The following is a 22,314-nucleotide window of genomic DNA, read 5'->3' as shown; positions in this document are numbered from 1 at the left end:
ATGTACACATTTTATTTAAGGTGCAGTGTTTGAAGAAGATCAATCATCTTACCTTCTACTGTCCCGACGTCGTATTGTTCTGTAATAAAGATCAAGAAACGTGTCGTTAATCATCTGGTTTCTTTTCCAGTGAACATGTTGTGAGTAAAAACATTCTGCCGCTGTTTTGATATTTACAGCTTCAACAACCAGAAGCTGTTTTTAAGGTTTCTGGACTCACATCTTTTTGCACATGATCTCAAACCTGGTGTAGGAATGGTTTCATTTTAATTCATGAAAGCTTATGTTGATGTTTTGGGTAAATTTGCAGCAATAAAATCCACTGAATTATCGGTTAGAAGGTCCAGTTTAAGACGGAACCATTCAAATACACAGAACTGCAACTGGGTTCACCTGGTGCCCAAGAAAACATGGCTGCCGTTTGTGTCTAATTTTATTGTTCTGTGTCTTGTTTTATGTCGTCCTGCGCCACGTTTTCTTGCTCTGTGTCTCGTCTGCTATTTTTCTGTGTCTTCTTTGGTGTTTTTTGTCTCTTCTCGTCCTCTTGTGTGCCGTTTTTGTGTCTCGTTTGTGTTGTTTTGTGTCTCCTCCGTGACATTTTCTGACGTATTGGCTGAACAGCAGGAGTATTCGTGTTTCACTTCGGGGCTGCAGCTATTGGTTGCATCATGGTATATTTGCATAAAGAAGCAAACTCTGCTCGCTGCGGTTTTGCATCTCAGCTGCCGGAACTCACTTGAGTGATCGACACAAACGAGTGCCGGTCGGGTGTTTAATGTAAATAGATGTATTCATAATGATGATGCACCGACACTACGAGCTTTAGTGGAGTTTTACCTTTTCTGCGTTTGCGTATGAACCAGACTAAAAAGATACCAATGAGCAGAACCACACAGGCTACCGAGAGGCCGATGATGAGCCAATGATTCCCTGCGAAGAAATGAAAGAATAAATGAATAAAACTGCAGCAAAGACGCTGTGCTCCAGACTGCAGTGGTCGTGCTGGTAAAGATATCTGACGACTTACTTCCTTTGAAAGGGTTGTTAATTTTCTCACTACTTGCAGAGCTGACATCATTTTCCAAGTCACAGCGGAACCAGGGGTCCGGGTTCTCCTAGAATCCGGGAACACCAGTGTTAGCTTCAAGCTTGTCAATGGAATATGGTTTTAACAGATTGACTTGGCGCCTTTGACTTTGTACAGATAACCAACAATAACACCAAAGACAATGATGGGTCTAAACAGCCAAGTGGAGCACAAAGAGATTCGTTTGTTAACCCCCTGAAGCCCAAAACCTGCCTCTGGGTTTGGAAAGCACGTCAAAAACAGACAGAATCGTTGATCTGATAAGTGCTGGGCGTTATTATGCTCTAAATGTCTCACTTTACAAATTTGCCAAAAAGAAACCATTTGTTCTCACTAGATTCTACAAAAAGCAAAAAATTCTGCGTTTTTTTATCGCAACTGTAAAGCTGTCAGTGACTCGGCTGCGACCGACAGTCCCGTGACAAAAATTCACGAACTTCTCGACTGAACTGCAGACAGGGTTCACACAGAGCATTTAAACAAACTAAAAATGAAAAGTATTTATCATGCAGTCAAATGTATTCGTCCCCCTCCATAAAAGAAAATCCAAAATTCACAACAGTCACCCAAACTGAAAAAAGTAATAGTAAATAAAAATTTGCTAAATTATAGTTTAGTGAAATAAGTCATTGCTTTTGAATTGTGGTTGAAAAGAATAATTTAAAAAAATAAAAAAATAAAACTGTCCCAGACAAATGAGCGCACTTTGCTGATGAGCAGTGAAATTAAAATACCTGTCAACAGGTGCAGAAGTCTGACTGAGAGTTACAGGAAACACCTGATGATAGCAGTGATCGGCTCAAAGGGTTGTTCAATTAAATATTAGTTTATGGGTCCCATCATGCGTGTTTGTTTTTTTTATATTTCTATTGCACCACAGTTCAAAAGCAATGTCATGATTTTCATTACATTTTTATTTATCATTACTTTTGTCAATTTCAGCTTATTTCAGTGACTGCTGTTGTTTTCCTTTAATGGGACGTTATGAATACATTTGAGGACGACTGTATGTAGAGTCACTATTTCTTCCAGTGTTTTTTTTTTCCTTCTTCAATTTTCAGAAAATAAATCATCAGAGAAAATCAGCTTTCTTTTTGTCGTTTTTCACCAAAACCACGTTGTTCTACACTCAAGTTATTTCACTCATCCATCCATCCATTATCTATAGACCGCTTAATCCTCACCAGGGTCGCGGGGGAGCTGGAGCCTATCCCAGCTGACTTAGGGTGAAGGCAGGGGACACCCTGGACAGGTCACCCGTCTATCACAGGGCTACACTTAGAGACAGACAACCAAGCACACTCACATTCACACCTACGGACAATTTAGAATCACCAATTAACCTCAACATGTTTTTGGACTGTGTGGGAGGAAGCTGGAGAACCCGGAGAGAACATGCAAACTCCACGCAGAAAGATTCCGGTGCCCCCACCGGGACGCGAACCGGCAACCTTCTTGCTGCGAGGCAACAGTGCTACCAACTGCACCACCTTGCAGCCCTATTTCACTCATTCGCATCAAAATAAGCCCTTTTCTCTAAACTGATTCCGTAAAAAACTAAATATTCTGCATTTGTCATGACAACCACGAAGCTATGAGTGACTCAGTAAAAAATTCTGAGAGTTCGGAACGTTGTCGTCCTGCACAGACAAACAGCTCTGAGTTCTTTCTACTTGGTCATAGCTGTTGTGTTTCCATAGAGGTGCAGGACTTTACCTTGCAGTGAAAAATGAGGACACAGTGAGTAAATAAGCCACTCAGGGCTCTGAGGGTTCATAAAACTGTCTCTAGAGTCAATTTGGGTTCAAATCTGAAAGAATTCTTAGAAAGAAAGACAATGAACGTGACTTGATTCCACCGGATGATTAAAAAATGTGAACAGTGCACTTTTCTCCACTTTCAAAAGGTAATTATTAAACATTAGGCCTCTGATGGATCCCGTTCTGTTTCCATAGAGGTGCAGGACTTTACCTTGCAGTGAGTCAAAATGTGGGGTTCAAAGGGTTAATGTTCCAGCCTCTACTGCTACGTGGTTATTGGAAGGTGGGTTTGGATTCATACATGTTTAAAACAACAGGCACGTTTATCACACAAAAATCTAAAAAAAAAGTTGCCAAACAAAGCAGCTGATGAGTGCATCTGGTGGAGATTTATACAAAGTCTGGACGCTAGAGGGGACTTTTCTGCTCGTACCTTCGTTATGTTCAACTCTGGACCGCGTTCATAGGAAAGGACGTCAAATATGGACCAGGAGTATCTGACCGGTTCGGCGCCGGTGGTGTTGCCTTTGCAGGTCAGAGTGCAGACAACGTGCTCGGCGTCGCATCGCATGGAGACAACGGGTTTGGGGACGGGCACTGACGGGAAAAAGGCAACAAAAAATGATTAGAATTCAGCTTAAAGACTCAAAGTTAAGCCAAAGTTCATCCACTCACACAACACCCGGACTTCCATCGACTTGGCGACTACGTTGTTGATTTCCGCCGTGTAGCTGCCGCTGTGGTTCCGATTCAAAGCCGAGATGGTCAGAACTCCGGTGGACATGTTCAGAGCGGTGCAGCCTGGAAGAGACGGTCAATGACGATTTAATGAGATAACGGGACGGACTGTTGCATTCAGGGACTGTCTGTTCAGTTCTAGATGAAGAAATCCATTAAAACTGACTCGACTTTCAATCAAGATGGAATAAATTTATTGTGTTTGTTTATGAGAAAAAAACAAATCCACCTGGACAATCTATTAAAACCCTTATATTATTATTATTTACTACAATCCAGTTAATATATTTATTTGTATAATTTAAACCCTCATCTTTAGTTCCTTAAATATGCCTTAAATTTAAGTGGGAATTCATTGGATGCATTTAAGGTATTTGGGTTTTACTTTAAAAAACAAACAAACAAACAAAAACAACATTCTTCATGAATAAAACCTTAAGTTGACCCTGAATTCATTCCATTTTAATGAGACAATCGGTGAGTAAACTGGACGAATCGACGTACTCTGGGATGACACGCTCAGTTTAAGGGGTTTTTTAAAAAATGCAGAAATCCATTAAAACTGAGAAAGAACACGATAGGCATCCCTTAATTCACAAAACACCTTTAATTTTTCAAATAAGATGAAAATTCTGAGATTTATTAAATGCATTTAGTCAATTTTAAGAACTTTGATGCCTAAAAAAATGAAACCAATGTGGTAGACCCATTAAAGAAGGTTTTTTTAAGAAGAAGAGTTTCAATAAACCTGACCCATTTTTTTTCAAATAAATTAAACATTTTGGAAATATATTTATTGCATTAGGTAAAATTCTTGCCTTTAAACGACATGGAAAACCCAGAGAATCTATTTTTAACTGGGCTTTTACTATTTTCAAGAGATTAACTGCACGATTTAAAGGCTTTTAAAGGACGTAAAGTCGACAAAAACACATTTAAATGAACCCACTTTTACAGTAAACTGTAAGTTCAGGTGAAAATTCAGGAGATGAATTTAATGTATTTGGGTTTTAACTCTTTCAGTTGTGCGGAAATGTCAATAAACTCCTTAATAACATGCACAAAGTGATCATTTATGCATTGACTTCGGCCACATCTGGGGTGAACTTGTTAAATTCTAAAATCTATTCATGGTATAATTGAATTTAAAAAATGCAAAATAACATCACACTGATCATTCAACCCCTTCAAATCTACTTAATTTGTTATTTAAGGGATTTTCAGAATGTGTCTTTAGTCTCTGCTCCCAAACAAACCGGATATTTTTATAGTGTTTGGTGTTTTTGTGGGTTTATTTCAGGATGTTGCAGAAGAATTAAGGACATAAGTTTAGTGTAAAGATTTTAAAATGAGTGTAAAAAGTCCATTTTCTGTTAAATCTTCAGTATTTTTACCGTTAAAATGTCGGTAGGCAAAAACTTTTCCCCCGTACGACTCCACGGCGATGTCTTCGCCATGTTTCCACGTTATGGTTTCGATAAGTTTAGCCGAAGGGCCGGGGTCGAGGACGACTTTTCCTCCAACTTTGCCGTAGATGACTGTGAAATAAAAACAAGAAAACATATTTAATTCTTTAAATTCTCTGTTTCTTGGATTCTGAATGAACATCGTAGAGTCTGTTCTGTGTTTTTATCATTCATCATTTAATTTAACTGCCTTATATCTGCAGTTATATCCCTTAAGCAGGCAGAACAGCAGAAATCACAAACACAAGTTAATCCACCCTCTAATTCACATCACTGTTCCCTTCATCAGGATTTTTTTTTTTTTCATTTTATTCATCACAGATTTGTTGGAATTATTATCAGTACACCTAACATTTATTTTCTTTCAATTATTTTAGTTTTTAGTATATAAAAAGTCAGAAAATATTGAAAAGGGGTGTTATTATTATTTACTGGAACCCAAATAAACATATGTAAATGTCTTTTCCCCCCCGAATCTAATCTAAAAAATAAAAATTAAAAATTAAAAATTAAAATTAAAATTAAAAAATACTTTGACAAGAATTTAAGGTATTGAAGGTATAAAAAATGTGACTTAAATGATTAATAAGCTCAGAAAACTACAATCAGTTCAGCTTCTTGTGTAGTTCACACTTCTATCCACTTTAAATGCAAATACCCACAATATCATTTGGGTTTAAATCATTTTAATAATATACACAATTAAATTTGCACCAGGTAAGTAGAATATTCACACGGCCCTCCATGCTTCACTTTAGGGCCTTTGTGGCCTTACAGCCGTAGTTATAGAACATTTATTTGGCATTTTATTAAGCTAATTTTACATAAAGCTTGTTTAATCACATTGTTCTCATTGTCAATACTGCTAAAAAGTATTTTCTTTAAATTATTTTAGCTATTTTTTTGGTGTATAAAAAGTCAGAAAATACTGAAAAATGTGTATTATTATTATTATTTTTATTTTTAATCTACATGCTTTAAGAAAAATCTAAATTAGAAAACAAGAAAATATTCACTTCAGGTAAACTTGTAGTAGACAATTTACAGTATTTTTTTGAAAACCACGTAAATGATTAATTAGTTAATGCTGCTTTAATCCACTTTTTAATCTTTTTTATAGGCCCTTTTTTTTTCAAACGCGGACGTCAGTACGCATGCGCTGGAAACTTAAAAAAACCCCACTGAAAATAGTTTGAACACTTTCACGAAGCTGTACTGAATACCTGCGCACTAAGCTTAAAACACGGTGAAGTAAAAGGAGACCAGAACTCACCTGAGCTCGCTTTGCTCAGAGACAAAAAGCAAATCAAAACGGTGAACGACGACGGCGACATATTTCCTGATAAAACTTCATAAAAAGGAAAGTGTGGAGAAAAATGACTCGACAGAAACGACTCCACCGTCCGTAGGCTGTGGAAAAGTCCCAAAAGGAGGTCGTATTTGACCTACGAAAGGAGAGAAACCGTCGACCGTGAAAACGAAACTATAAAAGACGTGACGCAGTTCGATTAAGTTCATTCATACTCATAGAGGAGGGCGTCGGCTCAGGAAGTAGATTTTTTTATTTTTTTATTTTTTTGGATTGACTCACAAAGCTGCTAAAAGGCGACGCTCACAGTCAAAAGTGGTATGAAGTAAAAACGATAAATATTAATTTAAAAAAAGAGACCGCCATAGACCGCGTAAGGAAGCCCCCCGCGCGCGCACACACACACACACACGGTTGCTTGTTTACCTGGTTGCCTAGCAACGTGGCCCCCCCGAGCAAGGGCCAGCTAGCAGTTTGTTAGCCTGCTAAGCTAATCAGTTAGCCGGTTAGTTTGAGGAGAAAAGCTCCGAACTCAGCCGGCATTGTATGAATTGGGGTTAAAGAATAATATGGATTAATGGTGTAATATTTAACTATCTGCATTTATTTCTTGGTTGTTTATTGCTTTAAAAAAAAAAAAGGAAAAATAAAAAAAAAGTAGCTTGTATATGGCAGCTTGTTCATCCAAGATATAATTAGTTTTTAAAAGAACCCTAAGATAAACCTAAAATATGACATATTATAAACATTTATTTAACTAATCTAAATATTCACGTTCAAACAGCACAATATTACATATAATACAGATTTACCAGATTTATTTAAATATTCAGAAATGCACCTAGAATATTATATGTAAAATAAAAATGAACTTAATTGTTTTTATATTAAAACAATATATGTACATAAATTGCAATATGTATATATAACTTCACTAATTTAACTATTAGGGTCAACAATGAATAAAATACTAATTTACCTGATTAAATTAGATTTTGTTTAATATATAAATGTACCTTAGTTAAATGTGAAGGTTTAGACTCTATAATATTTAGGGTATGGTATAAAATAATTTACTAATCTAACTGAAAAATAATAAAGTCAAGACCCAAAAGTCATATTTTTGATACAAATCTACCTGAATAATTGAAATGTGAAGGTTAAACCCTACAATGTTATATATAGTACAAATCTACACGAATACAATATATTTAAAAATTCAAATGCACCTGTAATTATAAGATGTATAGTTATTATAAGGTAATAAATTTTCTACAAGTCAACGCGATATAAATAAAAATATTACAAAACCTACAACAGTGTATAATACAAATTAAATATCCAAACAGTACTTATTAAAAATATCTGACAAATTCAAATATTTAGACTTAAAACCTACAATAACAATTATACAAAAATATAATACAAAATTCTTATTTACGCAGCTTTTTTAAATTGTTTAGACTCTACAGTAAATAAACTGAACATTCTGGACATTTTACAGACAAAACTTAAAACAGATTAACTGACAATGACTTTAAATTATGTTTTTAATAATGTGTCTTGATTTGCATAAAACGACATCTAGCTGCACTTCTCTCCTCTTGCATTCACAGCAGACATAAAAACAAGACGCCGATAAATCTTAATAACTTTATTGTCTTTGTTCTCATGATTTTACAAATATGATACTTCTGCAATTCAACTTTAACTGTGCAACACAATGGCATTATGGACTGTTAAACTGGACGTCCCGGGGGGGAGGGGGGACGCCTGTGACTCCAGGGAGCTGTGAATCCTGCAGACCTCGCAGAAGCCTTTATTTTTTTTAGTGTCAGCTTCTCAGCTCTGCCGCAGGATTCACTAGCAGCTTTTTTTTAAAAACACACACGATTTTTTATTTGTATTTTTTTTAAATTCACCACTGTTGTAATGACGGCTACTGTCGGGGGGGGAGGGGGGTGAGGAGGCGTCTCCCTCCGTCCTCCCCCAGCAGGTCAGAGGGCGACTCCTGGACTGAAACAGTCTCTTTGGATGAGGCTGGTGGTTCCCGGTCGGAGCTGCAGGGCTGCTTGTCTTTTGAATGGGTGATCTTGCCACGTAGGTTTTTTGGGACACCAGTACAGATAAGAACAATGGCATGCAAGACTCACAAACAGACCCACTTTTTAGTACTTTTTTTTCTGTTTTTAAATAGAAAATAAAGATTCTGACATAAGCACTGAGCCCTCGCGAACACCAAAGCGTTTTAATAAACCGTACGGAGGACAAACGGCGTCATATTTTTTCATATCGGGGGGGGCAGGAGGAGGGGGGGGGCTCGCGATGGTTAAAACCATTTTCAACACGACAGCTGGCTTCTTTTCATATTCAATAAAGTCCCGTTTTTGATAATACATCTCACATTTATATTATTTCTTCTCTTCTACACCTTTTGTTTTTTTTTAATTTTTTTCCTTTTTTGAAAACTACAAATGTATGTGCTTTCGATTCAAAACAAAAACCGGAAGAAGAAGAAAAATAAAACCGTAGCTCAACGAACCCACTCTGGCCAATTTTATTGCAAATGAAGTGATAACCTCTGAACAGCAACACACACTTCAATATGGCACAAGCATCTTAGAAATGACCTAAATGCATCGTCGTCGTCGTCGTGGGTGAATATCAAAAACCAAACCACACCATATCTAAAAATATTAAGACATTAATCATCAGTAGAGCAGAAAAGACGCCTTTTTTCATTTTTTAAAATCCTCGTCGTAACATGCCGCTCCGCAAGCAAAACTCTGGACCTCTTGGTAAAGAATAAAGAACTATTGTGCAGTCGAGGGTCTTTCCTCTCTCGCGTGACGGGCTGGATGACGATTCCTTCGCCGGAAAAGTGAAGCGACTAAACACCCGGTTTAATCGAACGATAAATTTAAAGCACTCTGAGGGGGGATCCTTAAGACGTCTGATGTGCTTTTCTTTTCTTTTTTTTTTTGGCAACCGTGAGGTACCAACCCAACCGTTTAAACAAAATAAAAAAACATAAAATAAATCCCCGCCGAGGACTTTTTCTCTGGAGTGTCGAGGAGAAAATCACATGAAGGCATTTTCCTCCAGCCCTTTAAAGTCTGCCTGCTCACCGTTTATCCCACTACTAATAAATATTGTTGCGAATAAGGGCAAACTGGCAACCAAAAATAAAAACAAAACAAAAAGAAGAAGCAAAAATAAACGTAGTGGCCTCGATCCGTCCAGTCGGTCGAATGAAGGAGTAAAGAAAGAAGGATTACAGGGATATCTAGAGTAGTGGTTGTTTTACAATGGCGGCGATGTCGAGAGGGTGAGTTCGTCGCGCTGCTGCCTCCTCTCTCCTCGCCCGGAGGTGATCATGCTCTGTCTGATCAAAGTCTTTGACCCTTGGCTCCCCTCCCTCCATCCCTCTCCACCGCCTCCCCCCTGTGGCGGCGGCGGCGGCAGGAGGGTTTGTTCAGTCGGCGTAGTGCATGATGGACTCGACGTAGTTGCCGGGGAAGAGGCCCGTGGTCCCGTTCATCACGCCCTCGAACCAGCCGTCGTCGTTCTTCTTGATCACGTAGATGATGGCGCCCTCCTGGAACGAGAGCTCGTCTTCTTTGTCGCGGGTGTAGTCGTAGATGGCCACCACTGAAGGGGACAAACGTGCAGATCATTAGCACAAAGATGTGATCGAGCAACCAGCCACACAGAGCAAACATATTGATGCAGAAGAAGGTTTGCTGTTTCAGAATTTGCACAAGTTTCCAAACAGGGAAAGTGTTAGTAGAGATAAATGAAAAGATTTTCCAGGATTCTAAGGTAGATATTGGAGGGTGACCTTTCTCCAGGTAGCTGCGTGGCGCCCAGGGCGGGTCCTCCTCGGCGTACGGGTCGCTGTACTCCACCACCGCCGACTCCTCTTCGTCCTCGTCGTCCTCGTAGTCTTCGGGCGGCGGCGGCGGAGGTGTCGGCTCCTCAAACACCGGCTCGTCGGCGGGCGGAGGCGGCGGCGGCACGTCTGAGACTTGAAGGAGGAAACAAAAGACGACCAGTTAGATGTACAAACACGACGGACGCGTTTGGAAAAGGAGGGAAAGAGTTCATGCTGGACGGATTTAAACCACAGATGACAGGAGTGAAAAGACGTCAACTCAACATGCGTTTAAAAACAGCAGGAACACGTTCACAAGAGAAACCAGAGTGAAGGAAAGAAACAACATCCACAGTAACGATCATGGACTAACGAATCGAGCAACCAGCCACCAACGTCTGCTGCCCAGAGGAGCTCGTTTAGCCGCCGCTCAGTGTTTAAAATCCTATTTAAAGATGCAGCCTCTGACATGTAATGCAGTAAAGAGGTGCAGTGTGGACGGTTTTATTCACAAGACTAATGTTGAACAAAACTAAAAATACACTTTCTGTTCTGCTTTTTTCTCCATTTGTCATCAGGAGAAACTGAATTTGTAGCTCCAATTGCACTCGCAAGTGAAATTTACTGACTGTAATGAAAATATAGAATATGACAAGTTTTGGAACACACAAAATATTATAGATAAATATAATAATCCAGCTGGTATGACAGACATGTTTTCCTAAAAAACTGGAGTTTCAACTTGTCAATTGTCTTTAAACATCAGAAAAATCTAAGCTTAAAATTGTGATAATTCATTAAAATCCCTTTATTCTATTCACCATATTTAGAAATTATGCAAAAACAAAACCTTTGCACAAAAACTTCTACAATCTGGCACAACTAAAAAAAACTTCTGGGACATTTAAAGCTTTGTTTTCATGCTGCACAAAAGACCTTTAACTTCTCTCTACTTCTGGTGTCGTTTTCACGGTTAAAAATAAAACCGTTTGTTCGAACCAGATTCTGTAAAAACTGAAAAATTCTGAGTTTTTCGGCGCAATCGTGGAGCCACGACGGATTCAGCTGTGATCAACAGTGAGGTGACAGAAATTCTGTAAATATTCAGGAAGTTATAAATATAAATAGTCAGATATCTCAATTCTTTGCAGTATTGGTGACATCTGTGGAGACTTAATGTCGTACTTCTGTTTGTTTTTTTATGATTAATCACATTATAACTTTGCTAAACTGCATAAAAGCTCCACATTTAAGTTCTGTTTTCTTCTCGCTACGACTGTGTTGTTTCCATGGAGGTGCAGGACTTTAACCTGCAGTGAAACATGAGTAAAAAGGAGCTTCAGAGGATTAATGTCGGATGATTTCTATCCACATCATCCATCTAGCAGCGGATCTGGGAGCCGTAAAGATCCATTAAATGAGCTCTCACTCATCTAAAAACACCTTTCCAGGTGGTTAAAGTTTAGAAACGTGGCGGCGGCAGATCCCTGAGCGAGCGTCCGCTGGCGGCTGATGTCTTACTGGCGGCTGGAGGTCATGCAGAGGCAGCGATGAGGAGCTAAAAGCCACTTACTGGTCTCCTGAACTCGGGCCACAAAGCCCATCAGAGGCAGCTGAGGGGTGATCTGCATGGAGGGGGGAGGGGGCGCGAGCGGGCCGGCTACCACCGAACAGAACCGACAAACACGGAGGACGGACACGACGTCAGAACACAGAAGAAGAGCACAGCAGAGAGTCAGCGGACAAGAACAACAGCAGAGGACACGTGACTTTAGCAAAGCAGTGTTCATACATGAAGGAGGGATGGTCCGGAAACAGGTTTTAACATTATTAATAATAAAAAAAGCCATAAATATTAATTATGAATTGTTTAGTTGAGGAAGGATCTGAAAAAGTTGGATATTAAGACAGATTGGTCTAATATTTCATGTAAAACCACAAAAAACGCAGCAAATCTTCACATATCTGCAGAATTTTGCCTGTTAATTTAATATAATCAGATTACTTTAATCCTAGATTCACTGAATCCCTGTTGAATGCAGGTATTGATTAAAAAAACTGATTTAAACTTGGATATGAAGTTTTAAAAAAAGTGCTTTAAATGGGGATCATAGAGTTATAATTAAAGCTTGATTCAAAAACCAAAGCAGAGAAGATAAAATATGAATTTAAGAATTTGAAAAATACAGGAAAACACAAGAAAGCAGGTTATTTCACCAGCCTGATAGTATTTCTTTTTCCTTTTTTTTTTTTTTTAAATAAAGTTTCTATGATTTCAAATTTAGCAGGTTAGCTTGAAAAACTTGCGATCTTTTTTTAACAAATCATTAAAATGACAGCATCTGTCTGAGCCACAAAGTGTAAAAACAGAAAAAATCCTCTGATTTCTAACTTTCTGACGGTCGTTGAACTGCTCGTGTGTGACGTGATGATCTGTCAGGATAATTAACCAAATGGAAGCTCAAAATTGTGATAGTTCATCAAAATCGATAAATTCTACAAGTCTTCTTCTTCTTTTTTTTTTTTAAATGGTCAAAAATAAAAAGGTTCGCTTTAATCAGATTCTGTAAAAAACTACAAACAGAAGAACAGTTAGTTGGTAAAAAATTCAGGGACGATTCAGTTGAACTGCAGGTTGTGTTTGGAGCTTAACATTAAAACTGATGGACAGAAAACGCGTCTCTAACTAATTCTAGCATCTAAAATATGTAAAGATGTCAGTTTTCTACAACTTTTATGAGAGTAAACTGAATAATCTGACAATTTTCAGACATTTTCTAACCAATCAGCAGATTGACTGATGATACAAAAAGCTGTTAGTCCATCACTGGAACACTAGAGTTTGAGTTTAATCGCAGGAATGAACTCATGAAGGAGGATCGACAAACGGAGGACAGAAGACAGAGCGGCAGCGAACCGACAAAATCCAACCAGACAGGAGGCGCTTTGACAAAAGACACCTGATGAAACCTAAAAGGAGCGAAGAGAAGCTGGACTCCTGAATCAGAAACTTAAAAAACAAAACGGCATTAATTCAGCAGATCAGACTGAAAACAACTAAAGAGGACGAGATGACACTGAGGAAAGAAGCTTCAGTGAGTTTATGTGAAAAGATTCTTCAGGTTTCGATTCACTTCAGTGAATAACAGCAGTTTGACTTCCTGATAAATTATTGAAACGAACCTCCGTAATCAGTGGCTGTGGAGATCATGTTAAAGAAAAAAACAGGATTTATTGCATTTATTGGGGATTCTTGGTTAGAAAAAGGTTCCAACAGAAATCATTAAACCTCATTAAAAAACAAAAAAAACAAACACAAAAAAAAGGGCTAAAATCCTGAAGCTTAATAAATATTCTATAATTATAATATTAATTATTTTTTAAAATTAAACTGGAGGAAACATGAGCATATTAATTATGTATTTTTATGGCATTTTTTTTGTTTTTTATTATTATTTTTTGTCCTAAACTGTGTGAATGTTTGGTTTAAATCTGACAATGTACAAAAAAAAAAAGAAAAAAAAAAAAAGATAATAAATCAGACTGGTTGCTTTAACTTATTCCAGACTGTGATCATCAAAAGAATAAAATTAAAAAAAACATTAAATATTAATGGATTAAGAGTAAAATAACGTACAAATAGTCGGGAACCAAATCAATACTCAAATGAAGTTCTGTCTGTGGCGGTTCCGGACCGGCCTACCTTGGTTCTGGGCGAAGTGCGGCCCTCCGTTGAGCTGGCTCTGGTTGTGGGCCACGTTGGGCTGACCGGTGACGGACGAGGGCCGGCGGTACGGCAGGGAGCCGCCCACCGGAGCGTTCTGGGGCGGCTGCACCGGGCGGTTCATGCTGTAGAACTGAGGAGCACCTGCAGGGAGGAGGCAGCAGGAGGCAGCAGAGAGCCGGTTAGAACAGGCAGCTGGTTCTGGCTTTACTCACGTCTTAGTTTAGTTTGAAAAGCTCTCTGACAAACACAATCCTGCAGTCTGTCATCTGCAGACATATTTATCTGTGACGGGAAATGTTCAGGTTATAGCAGAAAAAGTCACGAAAGGAACGACTTTAACTGTCATCTATTAATCTTAAGAAATATTCGTGACACTTTAAATGTGATTAAAATGCAAATGTTTCAGAATAAAATGTTCTTTTTGAATTTATTTTACTTGCCTCATTTGTATAATTTTATGAGCTTAATTTATCACAAGTGTGACATAAGTACGACTCACTTCCATGATATATCCAGCTTATTAATTCTGTCTTTTAGTATTATTTTGTTTTGCTTATTGTAGTTTTATTTACTATATTATAAATGCAGGGAAGCTTTTGTATCTTTAAATGTAGTTTAAACGCAATTCTTTTTTAAAATAAAAAGTTCATTTTGAGATATATTTAATTATTTCATTTATATTTTTCTTTTTCTTTATGGTTTGTATTAGTTTGAATTATTATTAGCTTAATTAACACCACGTACGTTCTGTGATCAACAAGTTTGAACTCAGAAGTCTAAACTACATGCAACCACTTTTAATTTTATAGTTAAAAAAACTTAATGGCATTAATATGTATGTTTTGTACTAATTACCCTGTTTTATTGACAGTTTACCCTTTTACTATTTTTGTATTATTATTTTTTGTTATTGTATATTTTTTTGCTATATTTACTATATTTTTTTATTTCTGTGACATAGAATTTATTCATATTTACTACGTGGAACAACTACTACATGCTTCACAACTTAATAAGTGAACTCTGCTAATTAAATAAGATGATTTCATCTTGTTTTCTGGCCATAAATGAAACAGAACAAGCCTCACAACACCTGATATAGTCGCATTTATCCATTTTTAAATTTTGCCTAAATATTGTGAATATTTGTAATTTCTGTCACCGTTTCCTATTTAGTAAATATTAAATATGTTTTATAATACTATAACCTTCATTTGTGGTCAAACTGCAGGCTCTTAATCGTACACATTTAGGTTATTCAGGTAAATATTGTCTGTTGTTTTAAATATTCTGTATAATTAACAGTAACTTGACTATTTTTTTAGCCAAATATATTAATTCAAGAAGTCTCGAACTGATCATTTCTTGCACAAACTGTCAAAACCAGCAGCTAGAAGTTTGAAAAGATTCGTTCATGTAGGATTTTTTGCACAATTCAACACCTGCAAAGCTTAAATAAGCTTTAAAAACAACTTTTTACTGACTGTCAGATCCATAAATTCACATCAAATCTGACTGTGATCCAATATCAACATCTGAATGACCGTTTCTACCCTGAACAGCAGCACATCCACCGATCATGACAACACGGAGCCACGGAAAAATCACCTGCACGCCATAAAGCCGAGGACAAATCAACACAGGACACGGAGGAAGCGTTTCACCACACAGCTCATGCATTAAACACCAGAAAGCAGCCTCGTCGGCGGGGCTGATGAGATGCTGAGAGGGATGCAGGTGGAGGATCCAGCAGCAGAGTTTGTTGACAAATGTTCTCAAAGACGTCTGAAGATAAATCCTAAAACCATTCAGTGTAGATATATGATGAGAGCTGCCTTTGATTTAGAGTTAAAGTGCATTTTAACCCTCTGAACCCTAAAACAAACACCAGTGGGTTGGAAATGCAAGAAAAAAAAAACATGTATCAGAGTCAGAAACTGTAAAAACAGAAAAACCTTCAAGGAAAATTAACTTAAAATTGTGATATTTCATCAAAATCACTCATTTTTTTGGTCCCCCTTTTAAAAAAAATAAACAATTTGCACGAATTAGATTCTGTACAAAGCAAAAGAATCGGCACAGAGTTTTCAATTGAACTGCAGGCGAGGAGGCAACCAAATAAATAAAAACCTGTTGGATCGATTAAATAAATGCAGCGTGGCTCTGAAACAGTAAACAGAGCAGCTAGTTGTTGGAGGACACATTCAGCACGGTGAAACATGCAGAGTGACGTAAACAAATGGCATCAAAATCGCTTTAATCTGCATCTCGTGTGATATTTTAAACTTGGCAGTTTCTATTAAAAGCTATAAAACAATTCTGTGCTCTTTGGTGAAACTGAAAAGCCGTCAGTGTTTGGCTGAACTGCACAGAGCAGAAGGGAGACAAGTAGAGGAACTAATTAAAAATGTAAGTTGTAAAGCATCTATAGTATGCAGAGCCACCTCGGAAAAACACTGATTTAATTAAATGTTCTATTTTGTGATTTGTGTCATTCTAACTGTGTCTGTGGCAGCGACAAACGAGTCCACGGTGACGGGAAAAAAACGCACCATTTGCAAATAAATTCTGCTCAAGGTTCAGAGGGTTAAGAGTCGGAGGCGTTTAAAAGTAATTGCTTTACACGTAAAACGATGATTAAAAAGCTGCACTGTGGAGATTTCTTTGCCAACATTTATTATTATTATGTGTATATATAATTAATTTAGCCAACAAAACGCAACATAAAGGCGTTCTCCTCCTCATAGAACACATGAAAAGTTGATTTAAATCCAAATATTTTAAGTGTAGACTTATTGATTAACCTTACCGTTGACGGCTGTGTTGCTGCTATCAGCAAATCTGTAGAAAAGCGTGTTGCTCAACGGTTAAAATAGAAACCTGGAAGGAATTTAGAGCTTTAATGATTCAAACTTTTTTTGGACATTTTTCAATCATGACTGAAATTATTCAGCAGTTATTTTCTGCTTTTTATGGTTTTCTGCATCATTATAGCTTCAATTTTGTTTTTTTTTCAACATTATATAGATTAATTAATTGGGAAAATAATATTCTTGTTAATTTAGAGTGTAAATAATGAAGCTCTACAGCAATTTTATGTTTGTTTTGATTCAGTTTTGCCCCCTGACTTCCATGTGTGGAGCAAAAAAATCATTCCAGGAGACAAAATGCAGCGTGACGACGTTTCACAAGCAGGGAGGCGGATTCAGGGGAGGCAGCATGGATGGATGATGGATGATGGATGAGGGGGGTGCAGAGGCGAGCTTCTCCCACCGGGTCGGACTCACCTTGTGCAGGGTTGCCATAAGCAGCGGGGCCTGTGGGGGCCGCGGAGGTGGGGAGCTGGGGAGGAGGTGGGGGGACAGGCGGGATCTCTACGGGGGGATTAGGGGCCTGTGGGGGGCCGTCGAGGGCCGAGGAAGGGGGCCCGGGGGTTGTGGCAGTGTTTGGGGGAGGTTTAGCCGGGTTGGACGGGGCGGGGACTGAACCTGAGGGGAGGGGGAGGAGGTCGAGTGAAAAGAGAAGGACGGGTGAGGAAGGTCAAGACAAGAGAAGAGTGAGAAGGTGGGAGAAAGGACCCAGCAGGTCCAGAGGTCCTCCACTCTGGTGTCCAGTCAGACTGCAGGAGTTTCAGGTCGATTCAGCTCAGGTTGTATCTAAACCATCCGCCGTTCTAGTCATCTGTAGTTTGTCTTTAACACGTCATTAACCTGCTAGCTAAACCCAAACAATGCTTGAACTGATGCTAAGGCTCCACCTGGTGGATCAATCAGGTACTACAGCTGATCGACAACACATGTTCTGACGTGCATGTTTTTATACTTAACGAGTATTAGTGGCACCTAATATCGGTTTCAAACATCAGTTATCGGGCACCTTGAGTACTAATAATTGGTATATTTGTGGAATTGACAGAACGCTTTTGCAGATTCAATTGATAATGAAAGCTAATCTGTCTTTTTCTTCGATTATGACTTTGCTGAAGATTGGGGTGAAAGAAGGACAAGTACGGTGTAGTAGTTGTGTAAATAATAAGGCATTTCTTGCACCATCACACACGTTTGTCCCACAGGCCACATTGCTCCTTAACACCTCACAGAGACAAACTTATTTAAACAGACGTCTTTGGTTATTTGCACATTACCAGTCGTACTAATTTGTGCCCGACTTCTGCAGTTATTCATATTTCTACCTACTTGTTTCTGTGTATTCTGTGTGTATAGTCTGTGTTTATATGCTGCTGGTTGCTTGTATTTCCCTCGGGACTAATAAAGTATCTATCGATTTATCTATTGATCTATCATCTAAATGATAATGAAAGTTATTGCGTCTTTTTCTTCGAATATGACCCTGCTAAAGACTGAAGTGAAAAGAAGACGAGCATGTCATAATAATAATTGTCTATCACGTTAAAAGTGCCAACGTAACGTGCATTTTCGGTTAATAAACTTTTAATCAGTTAATGTGCTCGTGACAACCTAATAATAACTGTTTCAAATATCAGTTATTGGGCATCTTGATTACTAATAATCAGCTTCAGGAGTGAAATTTTGTATTTTTTTAAAATTAAAATTACTTGAAACACAGCTAAACAATTTACGTCAATGAAACTTGAGCTAAAATTTAAAAGTGAAAGTTAAAATCTCACTTCTGAAGAACAAACAAACATTTTCTCATCCAGAATTGTTTGGGAAGTTGTTGCACCACAGACTCCATTTTGATTCCCTGCCGACTCTCTCTGGCACCATAATATTAATAAGTAGTGATTGATTTATTTTTCTATCTGTGTAAAGTTTCTCCTGACGCGCCCTCAAACTCCTGCAGTCCGGCTGAACTAACCACCTCCAGAGTGCGACGTCATCCTGGACGCTCAACAAAGATTAGTCATGTTAGTGCCATTCACTCTGCTGCCCTGCGGGGAGAAGAAAAACAAGAAGGTGGGCGTTACCTGGGAAGGCGGTGGGCGGGGCCGGGGTCGGCACGGCGATGGGCACGCCCACGCTGCCGCTGCCGCTGTTCTCTCGGCTGCTGCTGCGACTGCTGCTGGGGTGGCTTCCTCCGCTGCTCCCACTGCTGTCGGCAGGGCGGCAAAACACGTCAGGCCACGAGCACTCAAACACACCCAGACGTCTGGTTTTATCTGGTTCTAAATAAACTCAACGTGGAGCCACAGGAGCTAAACGCAGGAACTTGTGTTTTCCACCTCAAGCGGAGAAACCGTGAAGAAAGACGAGTTTTAGTAAATCAAATTGTTGTTCAAGGAAAGAGCAGCAGAGTCGGGGTGCTGCTGTAGAAGTGGATGCACAAACACGCCAGCATGTTTAATCTTTAAAGGAAATAAAATCACCAAAATGTCCTCATGTATCAGAGCAAGAAACTGTAAAAACAGAAAAAATGTTGAATATTCCACCTTCCTACAGACCTTGAAATGCTCATTTATGACACACAGTCCTGTCAGGAAAAACACCCAAACATGACTTTAAAATTCTTCAAAAATCACTTCATTATATGTCAAATAGAAATTGCCAGAAATAAACCGTTTACACGAAGTAGATTCTGTAAAAAACAAAAAAATTCTGCGCTCCTCATTGCAACCGTGATGCCTTCAGTGACGCCACTGTCATCAACAGTCGCGGGACTAAAATTCAGAGTGTCCGACTGAGCTGCAGGCAGTGTTTAGGCGTGTGTTTTTAGCATTTTTTATTTGACGATTTTAGAAAGTTGAGCAAACTGTCGGACACAGCTGCCCACATTCCAGCATTAAAGAGTCTTTCTTTGGTGAAAACACAGATAAAGTTCCTGGAATAGCTCCTGCGCTCCTTAAAAATAACTGATAATCTACTTTAAATGCAGCTAAATGAAATATTAAACCGCCTGTATTTCTGTCTGGTGCTCCAGGTGCAGCACGACGACAGATGCACCACCGGCCTCGAACAACAAGCTGCTTCCAGCCAGTCGTGTTCGGGCTCCTCAGTAACTCAGTTTGTTCACGTATCACCCTCAAGAGCATTGATGTGTTAGCGTGAGCTGTTATGCCTTTGAAATGACTATGTCACAGTGATAAAAAAAAAAAACAAAAACAAAAAAAAAGGAAAGAAAGGAAGCAGCTGGAAGCCTCGACAGGGACACACGACACAGGTGACGCAGGAGACAAAGACAAAGATATGAGACGCCGGAGAAGCAGGAAGCGTCAGACACATGAGGCAGACAGTCTGCTGCAGCAGAGAGGCTGACGGATGAAGAACATGAGCTGTGGATGGAGCTGTGCTGAGAGGAGAGTCGGGGAAACTTATCTCGTCTATTTCCGGACCAGAAAAACATTTGGCCGACAGATGGGGCGCAGTGACGAAATGTTGTTTTTCCCCCTCAAACCCCGATGCTTTTACTGCTCTCAGGCCAGACAGAGGAATCTATGAATATCACTCTGGTCGGGATGAAAGCGTCTTTGGAGACGAGCTGACTGGTTGACAGGACTGTGGGGGCGACGCTGCCTATTTAATGACTATTACCATAGGAACCGGCGTCTCGCCGTGCTAAATACAGCTCAGAATCTCTGCCTCAGCCTCCTTTCTTTGTCCTTATCTGAGCAGCGAGCAGAGCAAACAGGTGAGCGCTTTAAAATCAGCCGTTGTTTCACCTGAGAGCTGCGACGCTGACGTGGTCAGAACAGCCGGAGGACGACGAGGGCCGCTGGAAAAAACATGGTCGACCTTTTTTTCCCAGAATTCTCACTTTAAACTCAGAATCAGACATTGTTCTGAGTTTACTTTTTTTTTTTTAAATTCTGTTTTCTCAGGAAAAAAAGGATAAAAATCAGAAATCTGACTTTGATTCAAAAATTCTAAAGTTTTGTTGTTTTTTTTAATCTGTTGTTTTCCCCAAAATTGTGACTTTTTTTTTTAACACTAATTTTTTTTTTAAAAATGCAAAAATTAAAATAAAACAAAATTCTGTCTCCGAAGAAAGATTTTATTCAAATTGTCAATTCTGACGTGAAATTTAGAATCTGAAATGATTAAAATTCTGACACTGAATTAAAAATACTGACTTTTGTAAAATTCTGACTTTTTTTCTAGAATGTTGAATTATTTTATTTATTTATTTCAGAATTTAGTATTTATACTCAGAATTCCCTTTTTACATAAATGACACTAGACTTAGAATTATAACTTTTGAAAAAAAACAAAAAACTAACTCTAACTTTTTAAATTCTGACAAACATGCTTTTTTTGTTACAGAAATCTGTTTTCAGATTAATAGAAAAAAAAAACTGACTGAAATCTCATAGTTCTGATTTGTTTTTTCATTTCTTACTTTTCACAGAATTAAAAAAAAAATCCTTTTAATTAAAAATTCTCTCTTGAAATTTAGAGTTTTTAAAATTCTGACTTCATTAAATTTCTGAAGCTTGACTTTTATTCTAAATTTTTAATGTTTAAAAATCAGCCATTTTCTTTGCTTTTTTTTTTTTAAAGAAATCAAAATTTTCTTTAAAAAAAAAAAAAAAAAGCAGAACTTACTATTTTGTATTTTTTCCGACTTTAAATTCAAACATCTGATTTTTTTCTCTGATTTCTTACCTAAATGTTATAAATCCGAGTTCAAAGTCAGTAGAAAAAGTCACAATTCTGAGTTTTTTATTTACATTTTTTTCAGAGGCTCCAATCATCTTCCATTAAATAATAAGCTCAGGCTTGAATACAAAAAAAGAGAGAGAGGGGAGTAAAAGTGATTGTACTTGCGAGGAGTCATTTCAGAGAACAAGAAGAAGAAGAAGGAGGGTAAAGATGCTCAGAAGCTGGCTCGCATTGTTCAAGTGTAGGAGAAGAAGAAAAGGGGGAGGAAGGAGAGGAAAAAGTGGGCTTGTTTCAAAAGTGTAGAAAGGCATGCTGGGTAAGGGGAGGGGGGTACCTGTACGTGCGGTTCCTCTGATTAACGGATGCAGTGCGTGCAGGGCTCTGCTGGGGGTGCGCCATGTTGCGCGTCGGGCTCGAGACGTAGTCGTTAGGGACAACGGGTGGACGCACCGGCTCGAGCGTCCTATAGGGGGAGTGTCGCCTGCGGGAGGGTCAGGAGGACAGGAGTCGAGGGGGGAGACATCCACAGAGAAGTGTAGGGGAAGGGGGGAGGAAGAGGAGGAGGAGGAGGAGGAGAGCAAGAAACAAACAAGTGCAAACTTAAAATATGGGGAATGACAGGTGGCGAAGATCGGGGCTGAGGTCCAGGTGGTGGGGGGGCGGAGTCAGGAAGGACGACACGATGGCGCCGCTGTCGGACGGAAACCAGGTCAGGTGAACGCTCACAGCACCGGGCTTCAGCGCTAAAGCTATTACATCACATATTATTATATCTA

General features: G+C 38.8%; 2 protein-coding genes across 5 annotated transcripts in view; both read right to left on the bottom strand.

Moving 5' to 3' along the window:
- Window positions 1-6,532, bottom strand: part of LOC103360030 (uncharacterized) — a 13,767-nt gene extending 7,235 nt beyond the window's left edge. For all 3 annotated transcript variants that reach the window (XM_008285653.1, XM_008285654.1, XM_008285656.1), the window contains exons 1-7: window positions 6,325-6,532; window positions 4,980-5,123; window positions 3,523-3,648; window positions 3,281-3,444; window positions 1,028-1,115; window positions 838-930; window positions 53-79 (exon numbers count right to left, since the gene is read on the bottom strand). In XM_008285653.1, coding sequence (XP_008283875.1) covers window positions 53-79; window positions 838-930; window positions 1,028-1,115; window positions 3,281-3,444; window positions 3,523-3,648; window positions 4,980-5,123; window positions 6,325-6,385 — 703 coding nt within the window. In that variant the 5' untranslated portion in view covers window positions 6,386-6,532. The remainder of the gene's footprint in view (window positions 1-52; window positions 80-837; window positions 931-1,027; window positions 1,116-3,280; window positions 3,445-3,522; window positions 3,649-4,979; window positions 5,124-6,324) is intronic.
- A 1,467-nt stretch (window positions 6,533-7,999) lies between these two features.
- Window positions 8,000-22,314, bottom strand: part of abi2b (abl-interactor 2b) — a 29,952-nt gene continuing 15,637 nt past the window's right edge. The window contains exons 5-10 of one of the 2 annotated variants that reach the window (XM_008285657.1): window positions 21,873-22,019; window positions 18,910-19,034; window positions 13,938-14,102; window positions 11,808-11,894; window positions 10,202-10,387; window positions 8,000-10,011 (exon numbers count right to left, since the gene is read on the bottom strand). In XM_008285657.1, the coding sequence (XP_008283879.1) occupies window positions 9,836-10,011; window positions 10,202-10,387; window positions 11,808-11,894; window positions 13,938-14,102; window positions 18,910-19,034; window positions 21,873-22,019 (886 nt within the window). In that variant the 3' untranslated portion in view covers window positions 8,000-9,835. The remainder of the gene's footprint in view (window positions 10,012-10,201; window positions 10,388-11,807; window positions 11,895-13,937; window positions 14,103-18,909; window positions 19,035-21,872; window positions 22,020-22,314) is intronic. The other variant, XM_008285658.1, reaches the window with a different exon arrangement.

This window comes from Stegastes partitus, unplaced genomic scaffold (genome assembly GCF_000690725.1).
Source record: "Stegastes partitus isolate 25-593 unplaced genomic scaffold, Stegastes_partitus-1.0.2 Scaffold412, whole genome shotgun sequence".
NCBI classification, from domain to species: domain Eukaryota; kingdom Metazoa; phylum Chordata; class Actinopteri; family Pomacentridae; genus Stegastes; species Stegastes partitus.
The sequence above is the reverse complement of the archived record's forward strand: the minus strand, read 5'-3'. Positions and strand labels throughout refer to the sequence as shown.